This window comes from Papio anubis, chromosome 15 (genome assembly GCF_008728515.1).
Source record: "Papio anubis isolate 15944 chromosome 15, Panubis1.0, whole genome shotgun sequence".
NCBI classification, from domain to species: Eukaryota; Metazoa; Chordata; class Mammalia; order Primates; family Cercopithecidae; genus Papio; species Papio anubis.
The window spans coordinates 13950079-13975079 of record NC_044990.1 but is presented as its reverse complement, the minus strand read 5'-3'; the positions used below and the strand labels follow the sequence as shown (position 1 = coordinate 13975079).

Sequence of the window (25001 nt, the reverse complement as noted above, 5' to 3'; positions counted from 1 at the left end):
TCCCACGTGTTGTGGGAGGGACCTAGGGGCAGGTACTTGAATCACGGGGGCTGGTCTTTCCTGTGTTTTTCTCATGATACTGAGTAAGTCTCATGAGATCTGATGGGTTTATCAGGGGTTTCCACTTTTGCTTCTTCTTCATTTTCTCTTGCTATCACCATGTAAGAAGTGCCTTTAACTCCTGCCATGATTCTGAGGTCTCCCCAGCCATGCGGAACTGTAAGTCCAATTAAACCTTTTTTTTCCTTCCCAGTCTTTGGTATGTCTTTATCAGCAGTGTAAAAACAAACTAACACAGTGACAGATCATCAGGCATTCAATTCTCATAAGGAGTAGTTAACCTCGATCCCTCACATGCACAGTTCACGGTAGGGTTTGTACTCCTATAAGACTCCAATGCCACCACTGATCTGACAGGAAACACAGCTTGGGCAGTAATGTGAGCAACGGGGAGCAGCTGTAAATACAGATGAAGCTTTGTTTACTTGCCCACTGCTTCCCTCCTGCTGTCTGGTTCCTAACAGGCCACAGACGGGTACCAGTCTGTGGCCCAGGGATGGGGACCCCTGCTCTATTCTACACTTTCTTTACCAATTGAATTTTTAAAAAATCTCAATACTGTGCTTTCTACACAATTTCAACTTCTATCACACATCTTTAAGACTGTAAACTACAAGAAAAGTGGATAATTCTTTTATACTACATAGAATCTATACACACTCCAAGGCTGTAAAAGTTATCATCAAAATGGTACAAGCCAGGACATATTTCAATCTAATTCACTTCATAAAATATTTCATTAATTGATTATATGATTTTAATAAATTGATACATAATACATGTAAGTGTGAATTCTTCCATCATTGAATTTATCCTATCTCAAAGCTAGATGTGATATATTCACTCATTCATTCAACAAATATTTATTGAGCATTGCAATGTGTGTGGAACTGTCGTAAGCTCTGGAGATATAGCAATATATAGAATAAAATTCCTGCTCTCATGGAACTGACGTTCCAATACAGAGATACAGCAGATACAATAACATACATGAGTAAATACAGTATATCAGATGTTAAGTGCTATAAGAAAAATAAAGCATAGATAGGAAGAAGGAATAATGTTGAAAGGGTGGCTCAGAGAAGATTGACCAAAAAATGGTAGTATTCGAGAGAACACTGAAGGGGGTTAAAGAATAAGCCAGGAGGCTATCTAGAGAAGAGCATCACAGTCAGAGGTAACAGTACAAAGGCTAGTGTGACAAGAGAACACTGGGTGACATGGAAAGCTGTAAGAGGTGAGATAAGTAAGAGGGCTCAGCTCACAGGGCCTTGTAGTCCATTGTATAGATGCTGGCTTTTACTCAGAGAGGGATGAGAAACCATGAAGGCTCATGCACAGAAGAGGAATATAACCTTAGGTTACAAGAGGACCACTCTGGCTGCTATGTCAAGGATAGTCCTAGGAGGGACAATGGTTACTGTGGAGAATGACTAGGAGACTACAACAATACAAACAAGAAACGATGGTGGTTTGGAGCGGAATAGCAAAGCAAAATCTGGTAAGAAGTGATTCAAATTCTGGCAATATTAAGAAGGCAGAGCAAATAAGATTTAAATAAGAACTGGATGTGGACATGAGAGTAAAGTCAAAGATTATGCAAAAAAATCTGCCTTAAGTAACAGAAAGGACAAGTTGCCATTAACTGAGATAGGAAAGAATGTGGTTGGAGCAGGTTTTTTATACTAATTTTTATACCTCTTTTTAATCATCCAAATAGCAATGTTGAATAAGCAACTGGATAGATGAGTCTCTAGTTTAGAAAAGAGGTTCAAACTAAGATATAAATATAACAGTCATCAGCCTATAGATGCTATTTAATGCCAGAAGAGTGGATAAGATGGCCAAATAAGTGAATGCAAAGGGACAGCAAAAGTGGTATAAGGATAGAGTATTGGCAGTCTCCATTAATCAGTTTGGTAAATTTTGTAAAAACAGGGATACTATCTTATCTGTATACATCATGGTTTATCCTAAGTACAAAGAGAGATACTGAAGATAAGAAAGAGCTTTTAAATGGTGACTCATTAAGGCAAATGAGTTTTATAATTATTCATGGCACACTGTAAGAATCCCTTTCTTTCTGTTCCCTTCTGCTATTTGAGCACGAACAGGGGATTACACTGACAAGTTTAGGAGACACAAGACAAATAGTACATGCCCCATGCCCTGAGGCATATTCTGTAGATACTTTAAGGAATATGACAGACAAACTGACCATGCAATATATTTCAATAATTGACCTGGTCAGAGTTACGCCCAGGTCCTTTCAGGAACATAGGCTGTGCACAATCAAGGAAGAGTGGGCTGAAATGAAAATGATCAATAGAAATTAACCAAGTAGGGAAAAGTGCACAAAAATTCAATAGTAAAAACCTAGTAAGACAAAGAGATATGAAAAAACAAGGCAGGTTAAAGGAATTGCTTTAGATATTTCTGGCTGGTGAAAGGTGTGGACTTTCTATTCCAAACTAAAATAATCCTCCTTTATTATATAAATAACAAGAATTATTTCAGAATTTTCATCAGTTTCACACTTTAGAAAAATGTCTATGGCATAAAATAAATTTGGGGTGAGAAAGGAAACATGGAAATAGTGAGGGCAGTTAGGAGGTAACAGAAAGAATCCACCTTAGAGATGCTGAGGGGCTAATGTAGCTTGAGGATGGAGATGCACCTTTTCTGGGATTCACATCTTTTAGCCAAGCTCAAAAATATCCATCTGTTGCTTTGTGGGGCTAACAATAAGCCCATTTCATTTAAATAGAATTTTGGAAATTTATGAGACCTTTTAGAAATCATGTAGCTTTATCCCATATTATCTGAGTTGGGAAACTGAATGAAAAAGAATGATTCAAGGTCCCGGAACAAATTACAGAGATACCAACTATTAATATCCAGTTCCCCTAATTTCCAGGTCATCACTCTCTAACTAGGGTATGGATGTTAAATGTATATCTTGAAAGAAAAAGTTGAAACTTAAAAGAGAAAAATAATTTGTTACTGATTCTAGGATAACATGACAATTTACTTCAGTTCGTCAGAAATCACCAGGTGAATGCTCTCATGATTTTATCTATCATGTTTCCCTATTTTGTAAAATATCTGAGAACTGCAATACAAAAAATATGTTTAAGAAACAATAAAGAATTTCATCAAATCACCTATTAATGAGAGATACTTTATTCAGCTCTCTATAATTGCCAGGAGAGACAAAGGCGACAACATTGGGGAAATTAGGACACAAACATGCTCAGTCAAAACTGAATCTTCCAGCAATAGACCTTAAAATATATACTCAGGGCACCTGCAGCTTAATAAAAGCAGAAATTACAGTGGCGAGATGTAGGAAATTACAACTGTAAAGGCTGCAAGATTAATAATCAATTTGGATTACATTTATTTGTTCATCTTTTAAGTGATATGGTCAAAATACTTTTTTTAAAAAATAGAAAGTAATAAGAACAAATTGAAGTCTTCAGAAGTAATTATAATTTTTCATAGTTACTTAATTCTAGCTTTAAATAAATCAATGTAAGAAGACCTCATCAACTCTACTCAACATTTTAAAAAGTATTTACCTGAAATTTCATCCTTACCACCAATATCAATATTAAAAAAAACTAATGAAACTAAAGAGAAAATACCTAGCTCAAGCTTATACTTCATGTTTAATAATATGAAGTCTATCTAAATTGCTTTTTTTGCCCTATATTATTTACAAAATAGATTTTTCTTTTTCAGAGTATTAAACACTAGGAAGCAAGGATATTAAAATTTTGAGGAAAAAATACCTACTAGTTTCCCTGAATATATCAAACCCAGAAATTTGAATACAGGAGGTTTGCAAAATCTAAAAACATGAAGTGTAAGTCTGATGTGTGTTAGCCAAAGAAGCAACACAACTATAAGCTTTGTGTGATATCCCACACTTAAAACAATTTTTATAAACATGCTAACAGTTAAAAATTTATGGGAAGCACACTGCCCTTTTCCTTTTTTTTTTTTTTTTTTTTGTCTTTTGTTCAAACTAAGTGGGATCTCTGGAAATCCTAGGAAATTAAAACTGAACCAAACCACACACCACACACACACACACACACACACACACACATATATACATACATACACACCAAACTCTCAAAAGATAAAAAGCATGCAGATACTTAAGATTAAATTTTTAGTTTAAAAGATAAGTAAAAGGTTAATTGGTGGCTTTAGAGAAAAGCATTACTCCAGAGTAAAAGTTACACAGTACATGAAAAATAATAGCTCAATTAAAACATTTTATAAACCATCAATAAATATAGTAATCTATCCAAAAAGATAGTATTGTTAGGGAACTTGGCAACTTGATTTAAGAATTCTAAAATGATATTATTAGGCTTTTCTGTTAAAAATAAAATCATCATAAATATTTCTCTCTGCCTCACAGTAACAGAACTTTGAAAAAATTGTTAAGAGTTTTATGATTGTATTTCCTCTTTACATACAGTGTTTGCTCACTATAGAATAGTACTAGAGGATCTCTAGCATTTTAATACTTCATGAGTACACATCTATTCGGATCACTGAGTATAATCAAAGATATATACTTAATCTGCACAGATGACTGAAGGAAATAAAAGAAAAAGAATCAGCACTTTCCATATATGTGGAGAACATTTATGTAATATTTCATAATCTGCTGAAATATGTAATAGTAAAGAAAAAAGGTTAATTTTAATTAAGTCTAAATGTTTCTAAGAATTTGATGTTGCAATTTTTTATTATACACTTCAAAACACTGAAATTCACCAATGCTCCATCCTAAGGGCTGAGATACACTCAATGCAGAACACAAGTTAACAGAACTAAAATTATCCCAGTTGTTTTAAGAAATTATTTCCAAATATAAAATCCAGGATAAGCATAAGGAATTCATTGTTAGCATGTCTGCAATATAACCAATAAACAACTGGTTAACAAAAGTAAAATCCTACATGAATTCTACTGACACTGTACAATATTATTAGGAGTGTGATTTAGTTACAAAGAAGTGACCAACTGAGTTTATATCTACTTTTCAACCAAAGATTAAAATGAAAAATACATTATTGGTAAAGTAAGATCCATGATAGATTCTGGGTTTGAAACTGGTAGCATTCAGGACTTTCATTCTAAAGCCTGTCATCTTGGATTCCATTTTCAACGAATTCAATCTGATGTTAAAAGACATGTCATAACTTGGATTTCAGACTTTAGTGCTTCAGAAATATGTTTATATACCTCATAATGTAATTATAGCTACCTTAAGACAGATAAGGCAAATGGTAGCAATACCCTGGAAGTATAATTGAAAAATGCACTGGTCCAGAAGCACTTGTGGGGATGATGTCTCTGAAAAGCTGCTCAAAGCTTCAGAGTTTGAAGTTAAATTTTTGATGTTGTCACTCTCAATCTATTGAATGGCTGACAGACAATCAAACCCGTCTGGCTGGCTGGCAGCTCATTTTGCTGGCAGGTGGCAAACAATTAGACACACCAATTTGTGCCTCCTGATGACATTAAAGCATGAAACTAAGTTGTATGCAGGGCCTAGTGATTTGTGTGAAAGCATTTCAAAAATAATACTCTTTGCCGTGGCAACTCATTTCAAACTGCCACCTCCCATTATGGCTTTGAGTAGTGAAGACGACAGACTTGAGTTACGTGCAGTGCAAGGCCGCTTCTGTTCAATCCGTCATCAGCGCCCCCTGAGACCTCAATCCCCTCCTTTCATCAATATCACCTCATCATTTACATTTGATAGTACTTGAGCTACTGCATATATTAACTACACTAGAGACTCTTTTCCTAAAAAGAATTGAAATATGCTTTGTGCTCTTCCATTTCATTTGTACTTATGCAATTTAGAATAATGATTCCACTCCTACTGCATTTTGCACAAATGCTATAGGAACATATAGAAAGTTCTATTTTTCTTAAAGCAATATTCTCAAAAGTATAATAAATTTTGAGTATGTAAGAATATTGGCACTCAGGTGACTGCTTTTTAAAGTTTTAATTAAAAAAACTCATTCTAACAATAACCCAAATTAAAACAAAAAAATTTTACTTAATGTTTATTTCATTGGATTTTCATATGTAAACCACAATAATCATCTGTATTTATTGGTTTGTATTTCACCAACATTTAAAGATATAATTTAAAATTAACTAGAATAAAAAACTTAAATTCTTATATATTATCTTATACGCTTTTAGAAATACACAAGTACGCATACTTACATGCATATATTTATACAAACTTATAAACACACATACAGGCATATCGTGAAAACATAAACCAAATATGTGAAAAAGGTGACATAAATGAGAAACATCATAAGGAACACCCAGGGAACATTACTACATGAATGAACATCCAAACATAATATTAATACCAAAATACCAAAAAAAGAAAAATATTTCTTATATTTTATAGTCCTACCATTTTTTACTTTTTAAAACTTTTGACACAACACATTTTACCTATTATAGCAATTATGTGCAAATATCTTACTACTCTGTAAGTTCATAGAAGATAAAACTAATGTTCTTCATCTTTATATTCTGCATAACTAGCATCACTTACATTTTCTACAACAAATTTTCCAGATGTATCTGTAAAACACTACCAAAAGTGTTTACAGGCAAAGTTTAAATTATATTTGTGTATTAAAAGGGTAATTCGGCCTGGCGCAGCAGTGCACGCCTGTAATCCCAGCACTTTGGGAGGCCAAGGCGGGTGGATCATGAGGTCAGAGTTCAAGACCAGCCTGGCCAAGATGGTGAAACCCCGTCACTACTAAAAATACAAAAATTAGCCAGGCGTGGTGGCAGGTGCTACTCAGGAGGCTGAGGAAGAGAATTGCTTGAACCCAGAAGGTGGAGGTTGCAGTAAGCCAAGATCGTGCCACTGCACTCTAGCCTGGGTGACAGAGTGAGGCTCCATCAAAAAAAAAAAAAAAAGTGTAATTCATCCAAACTGAAATGACTATACCACCACATCCTCTACCCCTAAACTAAAATGTTACTTAGAACAAAGCAATCTGGGTATTTTAGAGAAAGCAATATGGAATACATATTATTTTTTGACTATATATTTTGACATTTCCATTTAGAAACATTTTATTTCCTAATTTGATCTTGTCTTTCTAAAACAAAAAAAAAATACTTGCTTGTCAATCACCTCATATATATATATGAATTTTTTGTACGAAAAGATGTTTTAAAACATCAGTAACAATGATTTCCTTTAAAAGGTAAGCCATCACAGTTTTTAGTTAATACATTAACATGCAAACATTATTTGGAATAGGCATTAATCCCAGTGATCAATGTTAAGTACTACTGTTAGTAATTGGTGACTAAAATATTCTTCTAATCTTGTACATATTTTTAAATAGTGGAAGATATTAGATGCGTATGATATTTGGTTCTAAAATATCTTATTCTGCTTCTGTGAACTATCATTTTTATTGAACGTATACTGGAATAAAAAATTAATTGTCCCTTAAAAAATCCCTTGCATGATTTAACATTTGAATGTAGACATATGACATATGGGCCATGTTATAAATAATTTCGATACCTAAAATGCCAAAATACCTTTCAAAAATATTTACTTTTAAATATATGCTTCAAAATACAGCTTTTACATTGGTATTGGAAATCTCATAAAGAAGATGATCACAAACAATTTTTAAATTTTCCACATACTTCCATTTAAGGTTCAAATTTAAATGTTATCACTTAAAGCACGTTATATGATCTCCAACAATTATTATAGTATTTTATAATATTATAATGGAATTTCAGAGCCAGGATAAACCTTGGACAGCTGTGACCCATCCCCTTCCCCATTATATACATGAAACAACTAAGTCCAAAGAGAAAAATAACACCCCAATGTACTGTAGTCCTTTGATAATGGAATATAACCATAATCCATGTTTCCCTACTTCCAATTCAATGTGCCATCCATCATATCACATTGAAACCTCTTAAGATGTATTATTAAGATGTCTTATTATAAGATTAGGTTGAGCCATCATTTTGATTGTCTTTGTAATCAGAATCTACATTAATAAAGCCTTCAAGACCTTCTTTATATTTTAAAATTAACAAAGTCTAATTTTCCTTGTATGTATAAAGCCCAGTGAATAATAAGTTCAGTACCTACCTGTCAAAGGAATGAAACTGCATAGGAAGAATAGCTTGCGCTTCTCTCTTCAATGCTGGATCTGGGTATGGGATAGGTTCAGGGCCACATTCTGCAATTTCAACTGGAGCAGCCACAAGACTTTTCAGTATTTCCTTGACATTGATGCCTTTGGTTTGACTAATGCTAGATATGGATGGTGCAGGCTTCAACGTTTCACTGGGATTTTCAGTTAAGCTCTCTTGTGATTTCTTCACTTCGGATGACAAAGTGGATAAGAGTTCACTCATGGCATCAGGGCCTGTACTTGTTTCTAATTCTGCCCCATTCAGAATGCTAGCCACTTGCTCCTCTCCAATTCCTGAATCTGTATGGGGAATTGAACTTTCTGGCTGAATATCTTCACCAGGAGTTGGTGCTTCCTTTTCTTTTATAGTGTCTGGAAATGCAGCAGGTGTTTCTGTAATGAAAGAAACTAGGTTAGAAAAAAGCTTCGACAGTAAAAATCTTGTATTATTAATAAAATGTTCTCAGATATTCAAATAAAGAAAATAAAACTTGTAAAAAACAAAAAATTGCTAAACGGATGTGTATAGTAGTAACACAACTCAGTTGAAAGATATCATCCAGCCAGGCGTGATGGCTCATGCCTGTAATCCCAGCACTTTGGGAGGCTGAGGCAGGTGGATCACCTGAGGTCAGGAGTTCGAGACCAGCCTGGCCAACATGGTGAAACCCCGTCTCTACTAAAAACACAAAAATAAGCTAGGCACAGTGGCATACGTCTAATCCCAGCTACTCGGAGGCTGAGGCAGGAGAATCGCTTGAACCTGGAAGGTGGAGGTTGCAGTGAGCTGAAATCATGCCACTGCACTCCTGCCTGGGCAACAAGAACAAAACTCCATCTCAAAAAAAAAAAAAAAAAAAAGATGTCATCCACTACACCTATTATTTTGTTCAAGGAGCATCGAAATAATCCTCTTGCTTCTTAAATCATCTGGCATTTCAAAACTGATGCCTTCAAAAGCATCAGGAAATAGTTCTTATAACAATTTCCTAAAGCAGCTTATAAATAATAATTATATGATGTTCCCCTTTTATCCTTTGATTGTTAGCTACCAAACAATCATAGAAGAGAAAGTCTTATATTTCTCTATTAGTTTCCTTAAAAATATAAAGTCATTTTTACACCTTCTTTGGTACTTCAATAACTAATAATATCTGAAATATTCAAGATAATCGAAGATATTATTTTAAAATTACAATACATAAAATTCTGACACACTTGCAAAATGCAAAGCAAGTCAAACGATTAGTTCTAAAGAATAAATACATTAATAATATAATCATGTTCCTCAAGGACAAGGCCTATATTTTGGAATACTCATGCTGATTCTTCATAAATAAATATAAAATTCAATCTGTGAAAATTAAATCAGAAACATACATGTGCATATAACTATACAGATAATGAAATACACATACAATATTAACAACTAAAAGTAATGAAATCAAAAAATCTTTAAAGTGTTAAATTTCTATTAAATTTCATCAAAGGTTAATGTAATAAAGTTCTCCATATAATGAAATGTTACCAAATTCTAAATGATAACCTTGAAAAGTGTATCTCATCTAAGTATAAGAGAGATGATAGTCCTTACTTAATCATTTTGAATAAAGTAAGATACCATTAAGCTACTATATGTAAATTCACTGCAGCTCTTGCTTAAAGTAGAAGCTCAGTAAATGTTAGCTATTTGCATTACTTAAAACTTACATTTAAGTTTGAAAGTTTTATAATCTTTGAAAATGAGAAGCACAGACTAAATTATTTCAAAGATCTCCCAAAAATGTGAAAATCAGTAAATTCTATATAACTTCTCAGATTTTGTTGTTATTATTTGCTTGTTTCTTTGAATTCAAAGGTTGTTAGGACAAGAAACCAGGAAACTGCCCAACAGGAAAATAGGCTACCTTGATTTCAGTAAGACATCTCAAAAGCTTTTGTGAAATCTCTAGTAAAAACACAAAGAAGTGTTCTGATCATAGAATTGTTGGGTGTGATCACAGCTTGCTGAAAGTTTTGTACATACGTACTAAAAATTAGAAACAATATGAAGGGATTTTGTCAGTAACAGACTCAATTCTTGGGTGCTGTCTATTAAACAGTTTTTTTAATCGCTTGAATTTAGACTAATGGCATGCCATTCAAATTTCCTGAGAGTGTGAATTTATAATACTTTTTTGAGGATAAGCATCAGAAAAATGTTACCAGGTTTTGAAAGAAAGAAAATTCCCCTTTTTTTCCCTCCCCCTTTTCTTTTGCTCCCTTTTCTTTTGAGTCAAATTATACCAAATCTACACATTAAATTAGGAATAAATAACATCTTCATATTATTCAATATTCCTAATATCAAATACTAATTTAAACTAACTTAAAATATGCATTTCTCACAATGCAATGTCATAGTTTTCCTCATATTTAATGAACAGGTTTAAATTTTGTTTGTTTGTTTGGTCAAAGATGATAAGACTGAAAGAACAGATTAATCTGTGGAATATGATAATAATATTCAAACATTCATATTGGATGACCAATGTGAAAATCAGGGTAGATTCTTTACTGCTTTCAAGATTAAAAATTAAAATAACTGCATTTGAGAAGACAATGTCAATAACAGTAGGCAAAGGACTAGAGAAGGAAACAGGTAAGAAGTAAAGACAACAGTTTGGCATTTTTAATAAAATCTTGTAAGAGAAGACTAAGACTTAAATTAGAATAGTAACCTGAGAAATGAGAAGGAGGAGAAGACTAAGGATATTTCTGAAATACCTAGGTTAAGAAAAAAATAGTGGTAATACGTCACTAACTGAGAAAGGAAGAAAATGAGATTTCTTCAGGAGAATAATTAACTAAATTTTGAATCACTTTTAGTCTACAGAATCTCTAAGATACTTATATCTGCAGGTCAAAAGAAGAATAGCCATACATTTTGGGATCATTCAAACTGAGACAGTAGCCGAAATTTTGGAAGTTGATAAAATAATCTACAAATCTAGAAGGAGAAGACGACTGAGGCAGTTATTTTCACTATTAGAGATACCACTGAATATATTTTAACATACATTTGCATCTATAGATTATACATTTTTTGAGTGAAAACAATTGCAGCAAAGTATCAGGAAAGAATTAAATAGTTTAAACAGTAATAGTGACAAGAGGACAGAAAATGTAAATTGCAGAAACACAAACTCTAACAACAACAAAAACAAAACAGTGTCATGGTTACTAGCATGGGCTAATTTTTACAGAGTTTAATTATCAAAAGTCATATAGTTGTGTCTAACACTTAGTGTGATTTTAGCTAATTTACAGATATGGTCTAGCATTTTGACTTTACATTAATATAATGTCTAACTACCATTATATATGACATGTTACATTAACAGCTATACAAAAAGTTTAAGCTTCTCAAGTTACATTAGACTGAAATATAAGCATTTCACTAGCAAACAAAATATCTAAGGAAATAAAATCTGATTTGGTGTTCACAAGCTACCACATAAAAAGACTTTTGCCACCAACTACATAATATTTTGCTTTTCTGCTCAACTATTTGACTTTCAATGGACATTAAAATCTTTAACTTTCTAACTAGATACTTGAAACTTCAATATAAATGTTGACCTCTAGATTATAAAACACAATTAAAACTTTCTAGAAATCAAATATTAGAATATTTTCAAATAGCTCATCAAAATATTTACATAGTACTAAAAGTCTTAATTTCATTTTTATTGAGGCTGACAAAAGGATGATCTCAAAAAGGAAGTAGCAATTTTGATATTTCAAAGAGTCTTATTCAAATAAACATGTTTTGTAAAGCATACACGCTGTGATATTACATAGAAATAAAATTAAATGCCAATAGGATATTTTATAATAGCAATTAAAAAACAGATCAGTAGTCAAAAAACCTACCTTAATTTCTCATTATGCATTTACATCCTTAACAGAACATGCTCTCAGTTATAAACTTCAGCTTAGATAACTTATGTTTCCAGAATACCTCTTTGTGACACTAAAGTACTTTGAGGATTTAATCCATGACTTAAATAGGAAGTTAGGCATGAACTGCAGAGAAACTATAAATGATTGCATCTGTGTAGGTTATAGTAATCACAGGCATGTACGCTTTCAATAGCTCTTATCAGTTTCTGTAGCAACAGGCAATGCAAGCACACAGAACAGAAACATTACTAGCCAGAGTGATCTTAACCTTGTCAGAAACAGGCATTTGGATGCCAGATGCCTCTTTTCCTTACTGTTTTACATCGAATATAATGAGTTCATCTAATACATTATGAGAAAAATATGGGGACAAGTTCAGCAAATGACATCATATTTACACAGTGACTTCACGTATCACATTCCTTCCTCCAAAAATCCTGTTTTACCATGATTTATGAAGAATTTCAACATGTCTTACGTACTAAATTACTGAAATTGTCATTTTCCAAACTCTCTAAATAAGGAGTATCATGAAAGAAACATACAGCACCTTGTTAGTATAGCACTAAAGATATTAAGTTACTTGCTTCAAATAATAATATAAGCAAATAAATCACTGTAATTTAAAAACATAAAAAAGCTGTATGTAACTAACTTACTCATTTTGTTTATATTAAATCCATAAATGCAAAATTAATTAAATATCTTAACTCCAAAGAGGAAAAAAATACACAAAAAGACTTTAAATCCTCATTAAAGTTCATTTTAAACAAAAAATACTGCAATGCATTATTTGCAATTGTTTATATATGATTTATTTTGTTTGCTTGCTACACTAAGTGCATGAAAATAATACAATTCAGGAATTAAATATTATTACTAAATTATATGCCCATAAGAGATAAAATGAAAATTAAGAGCCAAGAAAATCTTCTAATTGATGTTTTGACTATGCTGTGTTAACATGCGGGTCCGAGTTTATCCTACTTGGAGTGCACTGAGCTCTTTAGACATATATATTAATGATTTTCATCAACTGTAGGGCATTTTCAGACCAGTATTTCTTCAAATTTTCTTTCTGCTCCTTTCTTTTTCTCTTCTTTCCTCTGGGACTCCCAGTATACATATGTTGGTTCAACTTAATAGTGTCAAAAAGGTCTGTGAGGCTCTGTTCACTTTTCTTCATTCTTTCTTTGTTATCTTCCTCAGCGTAGGATAAACACAATTGAGCTATCTTCACGTTGCTGATTCTTTTTCTGCCATCTCAGATCTTCTGCTGAACCCCTCTAAGTGAATTTTTCATTTCAGTTATTACAATTTTCAACTCCAGAATTTCTATTTGGTTCTTTATTACATATATCTTTATTGGTATCCTCCCTTTGGCGAGATATCACTCTTATACTTTTAGTTCCTTAGAAAATGCTTCCTTTAATTACTTGAGCTTATGTAAAATAGCTGGTTTAAAGTGTCTGTCTAGTAAGTTCTATATCTGGGTTTCCTCAGGGGCATTTTATATCAACTGCTTTGTTTCCCCTGTGTATTGACCATACTTTCCTATTTCTTTACTTGTCTCATAATTCTTTTTGTTGTAAACTGGATATTTTAAATAACATAATGTGGCACTCATGGAAATCGGACCCCAATTAAAGAGTTTGTTCTTGTTCTGTTTATTCATTTTCCTGAACTAATTCTGTAAAATCTGTTTTCCATCATCTGTAGCCACTTAAGTCTCTGCTCAGTTAACCCAGTGGTCAGCTATTGATTGCACAGACATTGTCTTAAATGTCTTGAACCAATAAATTTTCCACCCTTGCCAGAGGCTCTGTGTGTGTGTGTTCGGGGGTGCCTGCAATGCTCCCATGGTTTAAAACTCTCTCTTAGCCTGTGCTTCCTTCTTGTGCTGGGCCTCAAGGTCAGCCAAAGGTGAGAGACTGAGGCCTTCTCTGGTCTTCCCTGGGCCTAAGTACAGCCCCGGGAATATGGATATCTCATTCTCACATCTGTTTAAGCTTTTAGGCAAGGTTCTTGTTTGCCCCAACTGGCACTATCACTTCAGGCAGTTGCAATGTTAAAAAAAAAAAATGCTGATTATTTTCAACAAATACCTTGGAGACAGGCTTTTCTCACTAAACAAGCTCTAGATTAGGTCAAATAATAATAAGCCCTGTGAATGAAGCTTTCCCAGGAAGATTCCATACAGTTCAAATAGTTACAATGCTCTAAGGTTGAGACTTTCTAAGGAATTCCAAACCTAATCTACTCCCACTCCTAACCCCAGTGACTGCTAGGCTTCTGGTTTTCAAAACTACCACTGGTGTCTGGCCTCCGGTTTTCAAAGCAACCACAGAGCTGAGGAAAGGTAGATGGCAACAAGGTGAGTTAAATCACTCTAAATCTTGCTATTCTTATAAAGGTCTAGAGTTTTTCTTGAATTAACACCCTCTGGGTTGTTGTAAGCCTCTGATTGCTTTCCAAAGAACAGAAAAAGTTGATTTTGACAGTTTTGCCAGTGTTCTCATTGCTCTTTTAGAGAAGTAGTATTTTGGAGGTTCTTACTTTGCTCTTCCCAAAGTCCCACTTACAAGCAATGTTTAGAACTCAAATTTTAAAGTAGTTACAACTTTCACTTATTTTAAATAAACTATTAACTAGAAATTACAATATATTTGTATACATGTATTTTGCTTTTCTCTTCCCCTAGATTGTGCTTTTACTCTTTTTCTTCTCAAAGGAAAAAAAAAAAAACACAAACCCTATTAAAATGTATCATGCACTTTTATAATGCAATGGAGGCAACCAATAACACTAATAATAAAATGGCAACATATACAATTATACATCCAATAAAAGTTTAATATCCAAAATATATAAGGAACTCAGCTCAACAGCAACAAAACAAATAACCCAATTAAAGCACAGGCAAATAACTTGAATAGACACTTCTCAAAAGAAGACAAACAGCTAACAGGTATATTAAAAAATGCTCTACTTCACTAATTATGAGGAATGCAAATTAAAACTGCAAGGAAATATCACCTCACACAGGATGGCTATTATTGAAAATGTGGCCAGGCGCAGTGGCTCACATCAGTAATCACAGCACTTTGGGAGGCAGAGGCAGGTGGATCATTTGGGGTGGGGAGTTCGAGCCAGCCTGGCCAAGATGGTGAAACCTTGTTTCTACTAAAAATACACAAATTAGCCGGGCGTGGTGTTGCACGCCTGTAATCCAAGCTACTCAGGAGGCTGAGGCGGTAGAATCACTTGAACCCAGGGGGTGCAGGTTGCAGTGAGCCAGGATCGCACGACTGCACTGAAGCCAGGGTGAAAGAGTGAGACTCCATCTCAAAAAACAAACAAACAAACAAAACAAAATGTAAAATATAAGTGTTGGAGGAGATGTGAAGAAAAGGGAACCCTTGTACACTATTGATGGAAATGAAAATTAGTATAGCTATCATGGAAAACGGTATTGAGATTCTTCAAACAATTAAAAATAGAACTACCGTACAATTCAACAATTCCACTTCAGGGTATATATCCAAGTGATATGAAATCAGTATTTGAAAGAAGTATGTGTACCCCAATGTTCATTGCAGCATTATTCACAATAGCCAAGATATGGAATCAATTGTCTATTGATGAACAGATGAATGAACAAATAAAATGTATATACACCATGGAATACTATTCAGCCATAAAAAAAGAAACTCCTGTCATTTATGACATGGATGAATCTAGAGAACACTGCATTACATTAAGTCAGACATAAAAAGACAAACATGGGTATAATCTTACTTGTATAGGGAATCTTAAAAAGCTGAACTCACAGAAGTAAAGAGTAGAATGCTGGTTACTAGGGACTGGGAAGATGTTCACCAAAAGGACCAATGTTTCAGTTACAGAGACGGAATAAGTGCTGGTGATCTATTTTACAACATGGTGACTACAGTTAATAACGTGTCAGTAGTTGAAAACTGCTGTGAATAAACTTTAAACATTCTTACCACAAAAAAAAAGATACGTGAGGTGAAGAACACATTAATTAGCTTGACTTAATCATTCCCTAATGTACACAAATATCAGTATATCACATTGTACACCATAAATACATAAACTAAAAAAAGTTAGTTATGATTACCCTCTTGAAGCATACATTCTAATAAACAATTAAAGAAAGCATTGAATAGAAGAAAGGAAATAAAACAAGATGATATGAGAAAGAATAATAATGGAAAGGAAGCTACTTAGTTACAGGAGTCAGGGAAAGCCTCTTGGAGGAGGTGAATTGAAGAATGAGTAGGCACCAGTCACACAGAAAACTGGGAAAAGAGCCAAAAGCCAGTGACAAAATACAAACAACCGGAGGCATGAAAATGCTTGGCATGATTAAAAAACTAGAAGGTAGTCTGACTGTTTCATAGTGAGCAAAAGAAAGAATAACATGAGATAAAGTTGGAAACATAGTCAATAGTCATCTTATCTAGGGTCCTTGTGAAATGTTAGTCTAAATACTACTACAAATTTTATGTCAAGAAAGGACATAATCTGCTTTATCTTTTAAAACAATGAAATTGGCAGTAAAACTAAAAATAAAAGAATAACGATCAGTAAGAGAAGTAAGGAATTCACTCTGGAGGTGAGTATTGTAATTGAGGCAAGTCAGAATTAGAATAGTTTTGCTACGTTAAGGCATTTTAATTTTGTTCCAAAAATTACAGGGAGCCTTTTGAGAATTTTAGAAAGAAAAATTACTTTATTAAAGTTATTATATACTATAAAATATTTATTATATTAAAATGGTATATAAATTATACTTACTCTGTTACTATATTGTATTATATATTAGTGTTATTTCCAAAATTGTCAGTAATAAACTGAGAGAAAGCCTAGAAACAAAAAGTCCAATGAAGAAACTATGGCAATACTTCAAGAAGGGATTTGAGTCTGAACTAAGGTATTACATCAAAATTTAAAAAAAGAGATCAGAGAGCTAATTCAAAAAGAAGCTGAAAGAAGGGAGTGGGATGTGGAGGAGCTGAAGAGTAGTCCAGAAAAGGGCTTCTCAAACTATTTGTGAAAATTTACATTTATCTCCTCAATCCATCATTCGCTGACACATTTAGAAAATAAAATATAAAATTTTATTTACTAATTGTAGTAAATTACTAAAAAAATAAAAAAATTTAAAACTACACAAAAGCACAACTGTTTTTGTTATTTGATTAGGCAGACATAAAATTACACATCAATAAATATAATCAGACAAAAATAGCACAAAGAAAAAGAACACAATTATAAAAATGGCCTGTGTTGTTCACCAAAAGTGAACTGGGGATTAATTTAGACAACTACTATTACACTTGCAACTTTTCTTCATTACACATCATAACTAAACAAAAAGTTTTAGGTAGAGAGTGATCCTCACCTCCCAAATGCCTATATGAATATTTTGAACAAACACTGCAATTATAAATAAAGTTTGTGATGTTGACAATGAGCTTTTTTGCTTGTTAATTTATCTAATCTAAGGTGAACTGGCAATAAAGCAACTCAGGGGAATAATAAATACCTAAATTGTTTTTGTTTTATTTCAGTAACACTCAAAGGGAGAAAGTAATGTCACACAGGTATGCTGATGGAATGAAAACTCTTCTGCATCTTGTATAGTTATAACAAGATGTAAGTTATATTTCAGTGACAGAAATGGATTCCAGATCCATCAATTTGCTATCTGTGAATCTTCTATTGCTGGAAAATAAAATATAAAATAGTCTGCCCAATCCATAAAATGACAGGTGATAATCTGAAAGATGAACAAAATCTGATCATTCCTAAAGACCAGAACACTTAATAAATTTTTTTCTTTGAAAAAGGGTCTTGCTCTGTTGCTCAGGCTGGAGTGTAGTAGGCACAATCACAGCTCACAGCAACCTAAACTTCCTGGGCTTAAGCAATCTTCCCACCTCATCCTCCTGACTAGCTGGGACTACAGGCACATGCCACCATGCCTGGTTAATTTTTTAATTTTTCGTATAGACGGTGTCTCACTACACTGCCCACCAGGCTGGTCTCAAACTCCTGGTCTCAAGCTGTCCCCTCTCCTTGGCCTCCCAAAATGCTAGGATTATAGGCATGCGCCACCAAGCTGGGTCGATAATTATTATTAAATTGTGAAACATGTCATAGAAATTGTGTACCTCTAAGATTTTGACTTTTGTGTTCTTTGATCATACCTACCATGAAAAAATATCTTTCCCTGTTTGGAAGCATTGAGTTCATGAAAAATATTTGACAGACACTTTCCCCCAATAACCACTGCACTACAGCATGCAATAAGTTATGATAATCTGCCATAATATCACATAATACAAAGAATAATAGCAAATTTACCACATTGGCCTTAAAGTAATTCAAAATTTTATTATGCTACTAACACCACTGTTCAGTGTAACTGAAACTATTTTCATAGCAAGACTTTCTCGACAATGTGCATTAATATTCTGATACAGGCTCCTTAATCTGGGCAGATACACCAGGATACTTTCCATAGCAGAGCCTTTAGAACACACTCCACCAGACAAACTCCAGAAGATGTCTGCTGACAATCTCATCCTTTTTTTTGGTTTGCACAGTTTAGAGCTAGATGTGTTTGTCAGTCAGCAGTGAAGTTGAGAACAATATTTTTCATTTCATCATGCTGTTGAAAGGTTGCACATTTGTAAAAAATAGTATCTGTACATTCATTAAGTTGTAACAAAAATATTTTGCTAGCTTTATTTGTTCCAAAAATTGCTGTTCCAAATGATTAGCTAGTTATGGAATATGTTGAAGTATCGTATCACCTGGAGCTCAGTGTCCTCTTCAAAACTCATTCAATTATTGGCAGAATTCAGTTCCTTCCTGCTGTAGGACTAAAGTCCCCACTTTCTTGCTGGCTGTCAGCTGGTGAGTGCTATTAGCTATATGGTTTCCTCAGATCCTTGCTCCTCCATCTAAGCAATAAAGATCCTCCTTCATGTCAAATCTCTCTCACATTTCAAGTCTCTTGGACTTCCTGTTCTGTGACCAGAGAAGGAAACCCTCTTCTTTTACAGAGCTCATGCGATTAGGTCAAGCCCACCTGGATAATCACCATTTCTTAAAGGCTAATGTGCCATTCAGCATAACCTAATCACAGGGGTAAACACCATCATATTTACCATCCCAGGAATTTTGCAGAGTGTGTACACAGGAAAACCCTGGAGCTATCACAGAGTTCTACCTATTACAATCTTTTGTTCTGAAGTCAGTAATCTCATGTTACTCCTACCGAAAGATATTATCATTTTGGCTATTGTATTTTTCATCTCTAAAATTGTCATTTTTTTCTTTCTATCTTCCATTTCTCTCCTCAATATGTTAACTTTTTTCCATTAAATTGAAAAATATCTTGAATATACATATAATGGCTTCTATAATGTCCTTATCTGATAATTCTGCCATTTCTGTTGTCTCAAAATCTGTTTCTATTCACTGATACTTTTCTTTTGCTTATGCATCACATTTTCCTCCTTCTTTGCATGTTTAACAATTTTTGTTGGATGTCTAACATTTAATTTTATGGTTTTTGGTAAGGACTTTCGCATTCCTTTAAACAGTGTTGGGGCTTTGTTCTAACTGGAAGTTAAATAACTTATAGATGAGTTTGATGCTTTTGAGGCATGCTTTTAAGCTTTATTCTAGAGTAGCCTTTATATTAGGCTCATTTAGTCCCAGGACTACTAAATTGTGACTCTCCTGAGATCTCTCCTGAGTGCTACCATTATGCATATTAATACACATATAATTAGGTATCCTTCATTTATAGATGATACTTAAAGAAATGTAATAAAATACAAATATAAAGGCTCTCAATAGCTAGGTATAAATACAATGTTTCATATCTCCATGAAACCTGAGGTATATACTTGTTTATAAACAATTATATCATGAATATTTATTTTATAACAATTCATGAAATAAGAATACCCAAACAGGTCAGGAGATGAGGTCAATATTACCTTTGTAAAATGAGTGGCCAAAGCTCTGCTCAGGAATTAACTTGGCAAGGAATCCATGGTTCAAACTTGGATGAGGGATAGATGGTATGACCACAACTGTGGAGAAAATCATGGAATCAAATTTGAGCCAGCATGTAACAACCTGCAACATGGTCCACTGAAGATCCATGACAATTCTATATTACTGCAACATGCAAACAATACTAGCAATAACAAATGCATTTCTGAAGAAAAGAGGTTAAGTATTAAGAGAAAGAAAATACACTTGTTAAGCAGAGTAATTCTAGCAACATACACAGAGACATACAAATACACAAGAAAATCAGAACTAGAAGGTTCACTACACTATTACTTTTTGTACATATAATGGATATAAAAGCATTAAAAATGAAAAGAATTAAGATGATAAGTCTGTGTTTTAAATGGTGAAAAAACATGAACTGGAATGGAAGGATGATGTTTAATCTGAAGAATAAAATTAAAAGTGAAAGTATATTATAATGAAAAATTCTCATGTTTAGGTGTTAAAAGTACATGTATCATGCAACAGCAAAATATTGTAGCTAAAACATAACCCATATCTATATGACATCAATAAAAGGTATATGAAATATGATATGCTTATGAAAAACAAGATGCAGAGATTTGACCACTAATTTCTACTCACTTTTTAAAATATCCATTTTATTTATAAATCATATGCATTTATTTAGGAAAGAAAATTTCAACTACAAATTAATCCAGTGGTATATGAAATAACCATTAGGTTATCAAGGTCTCACTGCAAACAATAGAGAAACAACCTTGATATAAACACCTGGAAGGAAATGACAATGATAGGTGTCCAATATTAAAATGCTAGTTGCCAGAAACTGTGTTTACGCTGTTCAAGTAGAGTGGGCAAAGCTAGTAATGCAAGAACAGATGCAACATGAGCATTTTCTGCAAATGAAAAAGGCAGCATGACCCAAGGTGGTTCATTGTTGTCCATGTTAACTTTCCACAAGTCTTTGATTTTAGTTGAGGCCACTTTGGTATAACGTTTAGAACACATGTTTGATTATAAATCACTGACAGAATATTTAGATACTGAATTAACTATATACAGTTAAAAAAGAAAAAAATCCAACTTCTGAGCTTGGCTATAAAGATGTGTATTTTGACTTATCCTTGGCATTAATAACTCTATAATGACTTTCTACTTCCATGTTCATAAAGGTTAAAAAAGTAATACATTTAAAAATGTAGGAGTTACTTGTATATTAAATAATGGTATAAATTAATGATTTATATTAATAAATGAGAAACACTGAAACCAAAGCTGTACTGATAAGATGAGAACGTCGCAACTATATAGAAATACCATTCATACATTTTTGTGGAATTAAGGAATACTAAATTAGCATTTCTATACCAACCATTCATAAATATTTGAGGTGATTATGAAGAGGTCCAGTTCAAATCCAGATGTAAAGGTGAAAAAAAAAGGAGATACATCATGGTGAAAATTCAGATAATTATACAATGTTAAGTACCTGTACTTGTTGGTGAATTTATTTCTTGTCTGATGTTTCTACCTGGTTGGCTTCCAGTTCTTGTAGTCTCTCTCTGGGGTTCTAATATGTCACGATACTTGGAAACCATCAGAACCGAAATGAAGTAAACAACAGCCAGAGCTAAGAACTGTGCCTGTTTGCTATCATCCTATGAAAAATGAAAAGACAGTTTTAACACTCTAACTTTTTGAAGTATAAGTTCTTAAAGCACTAGAAACTGCTATTTCATTATGTTTACGGAGGCAAAATATGATATGTAACTTTTATGAAAACCTGCTAAATATATATTTTTATTTAATAAGTATTATTTAACTACAAATATAAAACTCCCAAAATATATCATCTATAGGTTGGAAAGTAATTTCCAAAAACTAGAATATTAAAATTTTATTATTTGTCCTTTTTTGTCCATTATTATCTACTACTTACATAACGACATAGTATGTGTGCTTATAAAATACATAGATGGCACAAAGTTGAAAAGAATAATTTAATGTCCCGAATTTTTTTAAAAATCAAGAGTTTTATATATTATAACTGAATAAAATTAATAGGATAAAACTACAACTGAAATACATATAAAATCCTAGCATAACTGGAGCAAGAGACTATATGAACATGAAATAGAGGAGAAATAAACAATGGGGGAGCATTAAACATGAATTTACATAAGCTCAATATGAGCCAGAAGTGTGATTATGGCAGCATGAGAAAAAGTTAATTCAATCTTCAATCATATCAACAGGTAACATTTCACAAATCCTTCTAGACATTGGCTTAGGCAAAGATTTCATGACCAATAACCCAAAAGCAAATGCAACAAAAACAAAGATAAACAGGCAGGATTAAACTAAAGAGCTTCTGCACAGCAAAAGGATCAGTCAGCAGAATAAACAGACAACTCACAGAGAGGGAGAAATTCTTCACAATCTATACATCCAACAAAGGACTAATAGCCACAATCTACAAGGAACTCAAACAAAGTAGGAAAAAAAAAAAAAAAAAAAAACTCATCTAAAAGTGGGCTAAAGACATAGACAATCCTCAAAAGAAGATATACAAATGGCCAACAAATATATGAAAAAATGCTCAACATCACTAATTATCAGGGAAATGCAAATCAGAACCACAGTGTAATACCACCTTACTCTCACAAGAATGGCCATAAAAAAAAAAAAAATAGATATTAGCACAGATGCCGTGAAAAGGAAACACTTCTACACTGCTGGTGGGAATGTAAACTAGTACAACCACTGTGGAAAACAGTGTGGAGATTTCCTAAAGAACCAAAAGAATTATCACTTGACCCCGGAATCCCACTACTGGCTATTTACCCAGAGGAAAAGAAGTCATTATATGAAAAAGATATTTGCACATGCATGTTTATAGCAGCACAATTTTCAATCGCAAAAATGTGGAACCAGCCCAAATGCCCATCAATGAATGGATAAAGAAACTGTGGTATATATACACTACGTCATACTACTCAGCCATAAAAAGTAATGAAATAATGGCATTCACAGCAACCTGGATGGGATTGGAGACTATTATTCTAAGTGAAGTAAGTAACTCTGGAATGGAAAACCATCATATGTTCTCACTCATAAGTGGAAGCTAAGCTATGATACAAAGGCATAAAAATGATACAATGGAGTCTGGGAACTAGGAGGGAAAAAGGTGGGAAGTGGGTAAGGGATAAAAAGACTACAAATTGGGTTCAGTATATATTGCTCAGGTGACGGGTACATCAAAATCTCATAAATTGCCACTAAAGAACTTATGTATTCAAATACTACTGTTCCCCAAAAACCTATGGAAATAAAACATTTTTAAAAAAGAAATAATAGTCCACTATTCTGCACAGCAAAAATGACCTCTAAAACACTGCCAATATTTCAGGCTCCTCATTTCCAAACTCAAAGATAAAATGGAGTTTTTCCAGAGGAGAACAGCAAATGGTAAAAGGTCTGAAAAAAACTGTCTAACTCAGAAAGCGATGACAGTTAAAACACTGGCTGTGATGTGGTAAGAGAGATAACTTTAAAATAAGTATGTTTCCAAAAATATAACAAGCTGCATGTAACCTTGAAAGCTCTATTCAAAAAGCCTAGATAAACTTCTTTCAGGGAAATAATGATAAGTATCAAGTCTAAATTATGTGACCTCTAATACACTAGAGTATATCTAAGGAATAAAATGTGAACCTTTATTAAGCTTCTTTTTTATAAGCTAGGTAAAACTGATACTTTCAAACCAAAACTGAAAGCAGTTACTGTGGCCTACAGATAATAGGCAGAATAAGAAATAAGGAAAACAAATAAGCAATAAATTCTAGTAACTTGATTAACAGGCACTTTATATTTATTACTTCATCTAAGCACAATGCAAACAAAATTCATAATTTATGTGCATTTGTAAGCAAAAAGCAAATAAGACATATTTACTGATGATTTAATAGTGTGAAACAGTCTGGCTAATGGGGAAAATGACCAAAATACATAAAATCTGTTCTGAATTATTCTCAATTTACTATTTCATACATTGTGGGTTACAGTTTTTCTACAGATACTTTGTCTTACAAACTGTTTAAAATGCATATTATTTGCATTAAAAGCTGATAGGATAAGCACAGAGAGAAGTGAAGAAATCAAATACCTAAGCAGTTATTACAAAGGAAAATGAAGCACAATCAGATTAAGAAAAGATACTGACCAAGAACTGATTCACACATTGCTCAAGCCTTGACAGACCATAATATCCCACAATACTTCTATTTCTAACACTAGAAACTCAGTACCAGGCAATCAGAAGGCATTCAACAAAAATGTGTGGAATGAATGAATGAATGAATGCCAACTACAGAGTGGCAGAGCTGTAAATAACAGACACTAAACTGCTGTCATAGCTAGACGAAAACCTCCTTTATATATGGCATGAAAAGAGTTAGCTTTTTTTTTTTTTTTTAAATACAGACATCCTAGTCAATTGTGCTTCTTATTTCCAGTTCTGTCAATATAGATAGAGGCTAAACATCTGGGGAACGACTACATTTTTACACAAATTAATTGACTTGCTCAGGTATTTTATTACTGAGAAGACATGAGCTGTATAATGTTTCTCCTATCTGCTTTAAGTGTTGCCATGGT

The 25001-nt window shown here is 33.3% G+C and overlaps 1 protein-coding gene across 11 annotated transcripts in view; it reads right to left on the bottom strand.

Annotated features, from left to right (window-relative positions):
- NBEA (neurobeachin) overlaps window positions 1-25001 on the bottom strand; it is a 739922-nt gene that overhangs the window by 479720 nt on the left and 235201 nt on the right. For 8 of the 11 annotated variants that reach the window (XM_031655705.1, XM_031655707.1, XM_031655708.1 and 5 more), the window contains 3 exons: window positions 21835-22003; window positions 20300-20395; window positions 8267-8705 (listed from right to left, as the gene is read on the bottom strand). In XM_031655705.1, coding sequence (XP_031511565.1) covers window positions 8267-8705; window positions 20300-20395; window positions 21835-22003 — 704 coding nt within the window. The remainder of the gene's footprint in view (window positions 1-8266; window positions 8706-20299; window positions 20396-21834; window positions 22004-25001) is intronic. The other 3 variants (XM_031655712.1, XM_031655714.1, XM_031655713.1) reach the window with 1 other exon arrangement.